The 9,668-nt window shown below is 42.7% G+C and overlaps 2 protein-coding genes across 2 annotated transcripts in view; one reads left to right on the forward strand and one right to left on the reverse strand.

The window, feature by feature from the left end:
- Positions 1-4,891, forward strand: part of EPHX1 (epoxide hydrolase 1) — a 16,980-nt gene extending 12,089 nt beyond the window's left edge. Inside the window, exons 6-9 of the mRNA XM_015818006.1 lie at positions 1,398-1,609; positions 3,614-3,722; positions 3,982-4,107; positions 4,483-4,891. Coding sequence (XP_015673492.1) covers positions 1,398-1,609; positions 3,614-3,722; positions 3,982-4,107; positions 4,483-4,687 — 652 coding nt within the window. The 3' untranslated portion in view covers positions 4,688-4,891. The remainder of the gene's footprint in view (positions 1-1,397; positions 1,610-3,613; positions 3,723-3,981; positions 4,108-4,482) is intronic.
- MAD2L1BP (MAD2L1 binding protein) lies at positions 4,892-8,694 on the reverse strand. The gene is made up of 3 exons (XM_015818017.1): positions 8,648-8,694; positions 8,191-8,468; positions 4,892-6,867 (listed from the first exon to the last, which is right to left on the reverse strand). The coding sequence occupies exons 1-3, from the start codon at positions 8,676-8,678 to the stop codon at positions 6,331-6,333; spliced, it is 846 nt and encodes a 281-aa protein (XP_015673503.1). The 5' UTR covers positions 8,679-8,694; the 3' UTR covers positions 4,892-6,330.
- Between the last annotated feature and the right edge of the window lie 974 nt (positions 8,695-9,668).

Genomic DNA, 9,668 nt, shown 5'->3' on the forward strand with positions numbered 1-9,668 from the left:
TTAGTTGGGCTGCTGAAAAGCAGCTCTAATTTAAAAATCCTTCTTGTGCAAATTAAAGTTGTAATCATTATCATATAGCTATACTAATTGTTCTTCCATATCATGACTCTTTAATCTATTCTTGGAAAGATAACATATATTATAAAAAATATCCTGTTAAAATTATCAGAACAAATAATTTTAAAAAGTGGATTGTGGATTCTAGCCCCATGAAGAATATTTTTTTCCTCATGAAGAATTTCTAGATTGTTTAACTATACTCAGAGGAAGCAACTGAAAAAATGTCAGATGTTACAATAAAACAATAATTTTAGTTGCCTTTTACATCCTTTGTCAATACAGGTAGTCCTCAACTTACAACCACAATTGAGCCAAAAATATATGTTGTTAAGTGAGAAATTTGTTAAATGAGTTTTACCCCATTTTACAACTTTTCTTGCTATTTCAGTTAAGTGAATCACGGCCGTTGTTAAGTTAGTAACACAGTTGTTAAGTGAATCTGGTTTTCCCATTGACTTTGCTTGTCAAAAGGTCACAAAAGTGGATCACATGATGCTGGGACACTGCAACTATTATAAATTTGAGTCGGTTGTCAAGCATCCAAATGCAAATCACGTGACCATGGAAATGCTACAATGATCATAAGTGTGAAAAATGGTCATAGATCACTTTATTCAGTGCTGTTGTAAGTGTTGTAAGTCGAGGACTACCTGTATCAGTTTTCTCACACATCTTAACATTCTTCCCAATTTTGTTTTAAACATGCTACATACCGTGTTTCCTCGAAAGACCTACCCCGAAAATAAGCCCTAGTTTTGGGGTGAGGTGCACGCCTAAAAATCAAGCTAGGGCAGGGGTGGGAGGGTGGAGTTGCCCCATGTGCCCCACACACACTTACCTTGCAGCCAGGCGTCCCCTCGTCAGCCCACTTCTTCTGTGGCGTCCCCAGGCCTGCATTTTGCAGTCACAGGCCTTTCCGGAAGGCCACTGCAGCGGAGAACTGAGCGATGGACTCAATCCATAGTTTGGTTCTGCAAGGCCTCTGCAGCCAAGAACCGAGCTATGGATTGAATCCAGTTTGGTTCTCCACTGTAGTGGCCTTCCGGAAAGGCCTTTGACTGTAACGTGCAGATCAGAACTCCATTCTCAGCTGCAGAATGAAGCTGCTCTTTTGGCCGCAGAAGAAGTGGGCCAGCTGAGTGGGGCTGTCGGTGCCAGAGCTGAGTGGAAAAGACACAGACCCCTGGTGAAAATAAGATCTTGTGCCTCTTTTGGAGGAAAAAAAAAAAAAAAAGACCAGGTTTTATTTTTGGGGAAACAAGGTATACTCTTACTAATGTAACTCGTTTACCACCGAGTAAACATATTTAGGATCACTTTTTTTCCCTTGATTTCAGATCTGTAAAAGGACTTCATCTCAATATGGTCTCTATATCGAAATATGGTTTGGGAGCCATGGTAGGCTTACTATTGGGAGCCTATGTACCATGGCTGGTGGGCCTAACCAGAGAAGACGCACGGCGCATGTTCCCTTTTTTTAAGCATATGTATCATCTATTGCGTGAATCTGGGTATATGCATATCCAGGCCACCAAACCAGATACAGCAGGTTAGTAAACTCAATTCTTTATGAAAGATCAAAAACTCATACATAAACTAAAACAAATCTGAAGTTAATGTACGAAACATTTTAAGGAAGGCAAGCAGCACCAACTGAAGCAATGAATCAGCAGGTTTCAGAGTCATGTTGTTCTACCCACAAATCTTGGAATATAAAATATTTTTTCAAAAAGTAAAAAAATCAAGACACATTCATTTTTATATGGCCTGCAGGGGGTTGTGGTATCCCCAGGCGGTGGCCAGCCTCACTGCTGCTGCTGTACTCCCAGAGGTTGCTGACCCCCTGGCAGCTGCATCACCCCTGGTTGTTGCAAGGCTCCTATCTGCTGCTGCACATCTGGTGGCTGCGGCCACCCCCAGATTGGCTGCTGCACCACCAGCGATTGCTGGCCTCCCACCTGTGGAGGCTGCGACATTCCCCATTGCTGTATGAGTCTCAGGCTGGGTGGCTGCTAAGCGCATTAATCCATTGATGGCTCGGGCTCTTATCTCGTCGGCAGCGATCTGGGCTTTTGGAGGGGTGACGACTGGAGCTGTCTCTCCCCGCGTGGCTGGAAGCCATGGTAGGTGGCTTCGAGGACAAGGAGGCTGCCTGATCTGCACAGGTGGGACTGGAGATTCCCCTTGGCAGGAGTTCGTGGCTGCCTCGCCGATCATTGTGATCGCTCGCATATGGGGAACAGGAAGGCTGTTCTCCACTTTTCATCTCTAGCTCCTCAAATCTTTCCACCAACTTCTCCACTGATTGACTACGGGCTGCAGACAGGTACTTCCACTCACCCGAGTCTTCAGCGGTAGTTGATTTTGTGGTTCTCCACCGGTCTGGGGAACGCGATGTGTGGGAATCCCCTTTGCAACTCAACCTCGTCCGCCTTCGAAGCACTTGATTGTGGCAAGGCCATCTCGAGGTTTCTGGAGTCTCTACTGGGTAAGGTCCATTACGATGACCAGTTCACCTGTCCTCACAGCTTGGGCAAAAAAGTTCCTTCTCCACCGGCGCACTGGCTTGCACTCCCCCCTCTGGGATAGCAGCCACCACTGGGGTGCTGGTTTCAGGCACTCTTTCTTTCTCCATATTGAATTCTTCCCTGAATCTTTGTCAGCCTATCGCTCAATTCTAGGGATAGGGACTGGGGCTTGGGACCCCAAGATAGTTAGGTAAAAATTATAGTTTTTGGCTTAATGTCATGGTTCCGACTGATGAAACTCTTCAAAACAACTTCGAGGCATTATTTATCTTAAATATCTTTTATTCCAGAAACAAAGTATCGGCACTACATAGTTAAAGCCAAAAACTGAATTCCCCTCCCCTGAGCACAAAGTAACAAAGCACAATTCCCTCCTCCAATTAACAGTCATAAATCATATTCCCCAATTAGCTTGAAGCGCCGGCTTTCTCCCCAGCTCTCCAGCCCACCAAATCTTTATCAACTCTGGGCGCAATAACCTTGGATTCCCAAGGTTGGGTTATTATTGTTATGACTAACTGGACTCTCGTCCACATTCCCCCTCCCAGCATCAACTAACTCTAAAAGCAAAAGAGTAAAATGGTTGCATTTCCATCTGTTGTCAAAGGAAGAACATCCGATGTTAGTAGTGTTGACAGCATTACAGATTGCATTGTGTATGTTCATGTTACCTCCAGACAGTGGAAGTCAAAAGCAATTTCAGACCTATAACTAAACCACAGAAGATGCTATTCAAATATCTACTTCTATAGGAAAAAAGTGTGTGTGGATGCTTTGGGAATCAGCATGCTGTATTTAGCAGCAACCCAACACTCAATATTTCTAATACTGGCAAAGATAGTATTTTCAGTCAAGTTGGTTTCATACTTACAAAAAGAATTAAGCTACCATAGTGATGTCAAAATGAGAATTGGTTAAAATCCAAAGCCCTAATTCTTGCTCACAAATCTTCTTAGTACAGTAGAGCTTCTAGCTCCAATGCAAGCAAGTAACGTGAAAGTAAATGTGCTGCTTTTCTCACTTAGGGTGTGGCCTGAATGACTCCCCTGTAGGACTTGCTGCATACATCCTAGAGAAATTTTCCACATGGACAGATAAATCATTCCTCAACATGGAAGATGGGAATTTGGAAAGGTAAGATATCTATAACAACTATGTTAGAAGAAAAAGAGAAATTGCAAATATATGACTGCTGGGTTAGAATGATTTGGAGAAGATTGCTGAAATATGAACAGTTGCAAGTTATATCAGATGAGTTGCAAGTATTTAATCCTGTGAAATCTCTTCGCATCAGCCAATAGTTGCTGGTAAATTATTTACTCTTTGCTCTAAACTTGTGACCTAGATTAACACGCATTTAAGCTCTACTAATAACATGTGATGCCCCTTCTAGAAAATACACTCTGGATGAACTTCTGACAAATATCATGATTTATTGGACGACTTCCTCCATTGTGCCTTCAATGCGTTTTTATAAAGAGAATTTCTCCAGGGATCCAAACACTGCTCCTGATGCCAAGTAAGAAGGAAGAAATTGTTCTGGTTTTGAAACTAAATTAGATGTAAATCTGAAATTTGCTGGTTTTAGATGTGAAGGCCATAATCAAAATTCCTTTGCCCACATGAAACCGGTGGTGAATGCCTAAAGTTTAATTCTACAGGATGTCCCAGAGAATGTTAAGTCTCAGTTTCTAAAAAGACATTCGAAGGCTACTATTGAGCAGATTGTTAATTTAAAATAGGATAAAAAAAATTAATAATTTGGCTATATATGAAAATATAGTTAGATTCTCCCAACCATCTTGGACCTATACTGACACCAATGTGACTAAGAAAAAAATAGCATCTATTAATTAATGGACTCTTAGATATGTTTTTTTTTTTTCTACCACAGGGTTGCCGTTTATGTTCCAACTGGCATTGCTGCCTTCCCAAATGAACTTCTTCATTGCCCACGCTCCTGGGCAAAGAAGAAATTTAAGAACATTGTCACTTATACCTACATGCCCCGGGGAGGGCACTTTGCTGCCTTTGAGGAACCAGAGCTCTTGGCTCAAGACATCAGACAATTTGTGAAGAAGGTGGAACATCTGAATTAAACTACCGGTATGTAGCGTTTTTCAGAAAATGCTTTATCAACCAAACATTGCAAGTTTCTGAGCAGCTTGAATTACTTACAGCAAAATATGGTTACTGTTTAAGTATGAAAGAGTTAGATTTTCTTCTTCTGTGTGAAGCAGTTACAGTCATATAAGATTAAAAAAAGGACAATACCGACATTAAAGCAAGGTTTCTACAAAGTAGTGGTTCATGTTCAGATTTACTTCTTTATACAAACTGAAATAGGACGGGCATTTTTATAGTTCAATGAGGCAGCACTTTCACAATCAGATAATTAAACAGATCATTTTATATAGTTTTCCAAATTGATTAATACTTGGAAAAAAAGTTGAATTTCATTTTTTAGATATGGTTATTTTCTCTACAGCATATTGTTTCTAAGCACAGAAGTATTCGAACATACAATAATTGTCTTCAACAATTGTCTTTAACAGTATAGTACACAATGACATAAAGGAAGACAATCCGTTATAGTGTAGATATAATAAAACACTTTAAGCAGAGTGGTTATTTAAATGCCACAGTCTCAGAGAGTGCTTGGCCATTGCTATATCTGTCCCAGATTTAAACTTTGGCATGAAAACATTTAACACTGCCTCCAAAAGCCCCTTACATCTTTCTGTGCCTCAGAACAACTGGTTAAGAAACATATCCATTTTCAGAGTTTCTGTATTGTCCCACCTGTCTTCCTTCATCAAGCTTCTTTCAGAATGAGACTAGATGTGGTCTCATAATGCTTGCCCAATATTCATCTGTCTTCATACAATCCAAGTATGTGCAATAGCTAATAGGGGAATAAGATTTCTTTTTCATCTATCTTATTACTTGACAGTATTGGTAAACCCAACTGAACAGGAAATCAAAACCAAATTTTACAATCTTAAAATGAATTTATAGGAACAATTAAACACAACTTCTATTTCCGTAACGGGTAATTTTAAAATGTTACGCTTTACTAATAAAAATCAGAGGCAGATTAGTATTCCAAAAGTATGATAAAAAAAAAACCCCTGGAGATCATTCACACATTCTTAGATAAGCATGTATGTAATTGTAATCACACCTGTCAATTTAGAGAACATCCGTCTGAATTGCTGCTTGAAATAGGAATGTACCTAAAAGTATCATACATCTACTGTACACAATATCAATTTCAAATAGCCATTATTCCTCCAGAGGGGTGTTCAACTATGCTGTCCTGAACTACAATCAATCTTTAGACAATTTTCACTATTGAAAAAAGTAGCAATTTATGTAGCTTTCATTGTATTTCTGGGGAAAAAACTGGAATACATCAAATTTGCATAGATGCACATATTCCACTGGAAATTCAGTATTGAATCAGGTATATACTGGCACAGGTATTTTCAAGTATCCTTTTATAGTAAAATCTGCAGCACAGAATACAGGTTAAAGGGTCCATAAGGCTTTGGCAATACATTGAATCAGTTATCCAGAGGTACTTTCTGTCATCATAGACATATGTACATTTTCACCTCTGTACTGCAGAGTTTAACATTACTTCTGAAAGAAGAAGAAATTTAAACAGGGGAATTGTTCTTTGCGATGTAAGAAACACAAGATTAGCATAGCTAGTTAAGAACTTTTCCTTAAATATTTATCAAGAAAAATAATTAAAGCCTTTGATTGTTACTGGAGCTTGGAACCATATATAATCATCCCAGACAGAGTTTATTTCTTCACAGGTGGGAAGGGCTGTACTATTTCCATCACTGCATGATAAGTTAACAGTCAATTTCCTTCCTCGAGTTGGCACTTTGTAGTTTAGTTTGGGTCTAAACCAGTCAATACCACAGTTGCGATGCCCTTGAACCATAACAATGACACTCATGGTGGGAATAGCCTGAAGCTCACTGAACACATCTGCCATGAAAAGAGAACGGAATAGCTTGCGAATACAGGTTGAGGTTGACAAACTCTGTTCGGTGCCACTCATGGATATATCTTGTAAGTTGATTTCATAGAGCTCTCTGGGGTTAACAGCTGTACCTCCAAGCAAAATAAGAACTCGTGGGACCAGTGTCAAACTGAACATGATTTCCAAGTGCTGGAAAATACCTTCAAGATCATTCAACACTTGCTGGCACTTTTTGTTGTCCTGATCTTTCAGATAAACCTTCTTGACCATGTCTTTTTCCTATGAAATTAGGGGATTTAAGAGATGCATAATTTAGTATAAAAGGAATAAGGAAACACTTTATTTCAAAGCAAAGTATTCACATATTATTTAGAACCCCATCCCAGCTTATTATAAGAAAAGATATCTACTGCTATGATAAATGGAGATACATGCATATTTATTCAGTTGTCATCTTGCTTGTATTTAACATCAACACAAGGCCACTGGCTGAAGTCCTCCAGCTGTACAAGATTGATATCATCAGTAGGATAATGATACCCAGTTATACATCCTAATTCAAGCCACCCAAATGATGCTGTCAGGATGCTTCCTCAGGGTCTGAAGGCCAGATGGGAAGGAATAGATTCAGGCTTAATCCTGGCAAAACCGAGTGGTTATAGGTATGGGACCTCTCAGAGTTGGGGAGCCGCCATCTTTGGCTTTGAATGCAGTAGCATTCTGAGCAGACCAAGATAGTATACAATTTGAGCATAAGGATTGCAGTGTCCCAGGTCATGATTCCCTTTTGCAACCTTCTGACAAGCTAAGTCAATGAGGAAGCCAGATTCACTTAACAACCGTGTTACTAACTTATCAGCTGCAATGATCCACTTAACAACTGTGGCAAGGAAGGTCATAAAATGGGGCAAAAATCACTTAACAAATGTCTCACTTAGCAACACAAATGCTGGGCTCAATAGTGGATGTAAGTTGAGGACTACCTGTATTCCCTGCTCATTCCATAAATATGACAAGATGGTTATGCTCCAGGATCCTTCTTAAAATGCACCTTTTACTGGGACCGTCTTCTCTATTGCAACACCTATCTTATGGAACATAGTATTCCCTGATATTTGGATAGGCTCAGTTTTGTAAGCCATTAAGCCAGTGTTTCTCAACCCTGACCATTTTAAGGCATGTGGACTTCAACTCCCAGAATTCCACAGCCAGCAATGCTGGCTGTGGAATTCTGGGAGTTGAAGTCCACATGCCTTAAAATGGTCAGGGTTGAGAAACACTGCATTAAGCTTTTTCAAGAAGAGTTAATGTTGGGTAGCTGCTGCATGCCAGTTGCTGTAAATTAAAACACCCCTTCTTTCTCTTCCTATTTTTTTAAAATGCGAAATTCCACTCTTCTTACTACCAAGTTTATGCTGGCCCCCGAGAATTTTTTTTTTTCCCCACGAGAGGCAAAGCGGCAGAGAATCGACTCCCCGTAACACAAACCATCATTCGGGCCTAATGCCGGTTTCCGCTGGCCTCGAGCACAAGCCGAGGAGCCCGTCTTTCCGTTCCCTCGAGGGAGCGGCAGCCATCGTTCCCCGCCCCGCTGTGTCTCACCTGGCTAGCGGGCTTGGACAGCTGCTGCATCCGGTAGAAGCAGGAGAGCTGCTCGTAAGGCAAAGGCAGCTGCTGCCTCTGGTAGAGGACGTGCTTTAAAAGCTCGCAGGTGAAACGGAAGCAGCCTTCGCGGGTGACCGAGCCGGGAAAGACGACGGACAACGAGAAGGCGCCCCCAGGAGCTGGAGCCGCCGGCTGAGTCGTCAGCGCCACAGTCACAGACACGGTGGCGGCCTCGCGGAGCTCTAGGCTGGTCTCGGCGGGCTTCAGCGGGTCGGCTGCAAGAGAGGAGAGGAGAGGAGGAGGGGGTAAACGTCGTGTGTGGCTGCCCATCGGCTTGCCCAAGAACGAAAGAAAAAGGCCCGAGAAGCGGAAGGGAAGCCTTGTCCAAGCCCACCCCTCCCCGACGCCTCGAAAGGGGGAAAAAAACCGCACCCGGGTGGCGCTGCAGCCTCACCTTCTCGTGGCGTTGCTGTCGGCGCGGCCATCTTCTGGGCCTCACCTTTACTCCGGTTTGAATGGCCGCCTTCACGGAGCATCATGGGAATGTCGCCTATACGTCATTGGAGCGCGGGCCGATTCTCCTGGCGCCATCTTTGTCTCGGGTAAGTTGAGCGCCCTTGCCTGAATGGGCTAGCAAATAATCTCAACCTTGACAATTTTAAGGCATGTGGACTTCAACTCCCAGAATTCCACAGCCAGCAATGCTGGCTGTGGAATTCTGGGAGTTGAAGTCCACATGCCTTAAAATTGTCAAGGTTGAGAAACATAGTAGTAAGCAGTGGTTCTCAACCTTTTTAATGCCGCGACCCCAACTGGTCGTAAGTCGAGGACTAAACCGGTCGTAAGTCGAGAACTTTCCCTGCCCAGGAGCGCCACGCATGCGTGGTTCCGCCCCCTGCGCCGGCCGAGGCATAGCTGGCAAGCGGCAGAGACGGAGCAGGCACCACCAGCTGGCCCAGCCCAAGGGAGGTAAGGCACCCGCCAGAAAAGGGGGAAAAATGGCGGACAAAAAAATGGCGGACAAAAAAAATGGCGGACAGCCTTGCTTGGTGACCCCCGTGAAATGGTTGATCGACCCCAAATGGGGTCCCGACCCACAGGTTGAGAACCACTGAGCTAGAGATTGTATGTTTCTGCGGCTTTTTCTGAAATGGTCATGCTGGCCAGTCTCGCTTGCCAGGCCTGTCTTGTCTGACTTTATGGTGTGATTAAAATATAGATGCTACACGGGTCACCTTAGGTTAAGGGCAGCTATTTGCATGATCCTTAGAAGAACTGCCTTGATTATCCCAGCCCCCAAACGAACTTTTAAACTTTGCCTGTGGCCCGAGGCTCAAAAGCGGAACTTAGTCGCAGAAACGAGTTTTCCTTCATTGCTAAGTTTAGACTTCAAATATTTGCCGAAAGTAAGATGACCTGACTTTCCTCTCTTCCGGGAAAATACAAAAAACGAATTTGCCTCCGTTACAAGTCCC

This window comes from Protobothrops mucrosquamatus, unplaced genomic scaffold (assembly GCF_001527695.2).
Source record: "Protobothrops mucrosquamatus isolate PMUCROS unplaced genomic scaffold, P.Mucros_1.0 scaffold_133, whole genome shotgun sequence".
NCBI lineage: Eukaryota > Metazoa > Chordata > Lepidosauria > Squamata > Viperidae > Protobothrops > Protobothrops mucrosquamatus.

Coding starts and splice junctions, on each gene's coding strand:
- MAD2L1BP (XM_015818017.1), bottom strand. CDS start 8,678: ATGGCCGCGCCGACAGCAACGCCACGAGAAG. Junction 8,469..8,647: donor GACAGCAACGCCACGAGAAG/GTGAGGCTGCAG, acceptor CCTCTCTTGCAG/CCGACCCGCTGAAGCCCGCC. Junction 6,868..8,190: donor TGTCCAAGCCCGCTAGCCAG/GTGAGACACAGC, acceptor CTAATTTCATAG/GAAAAAGACATGGTCAAGAA.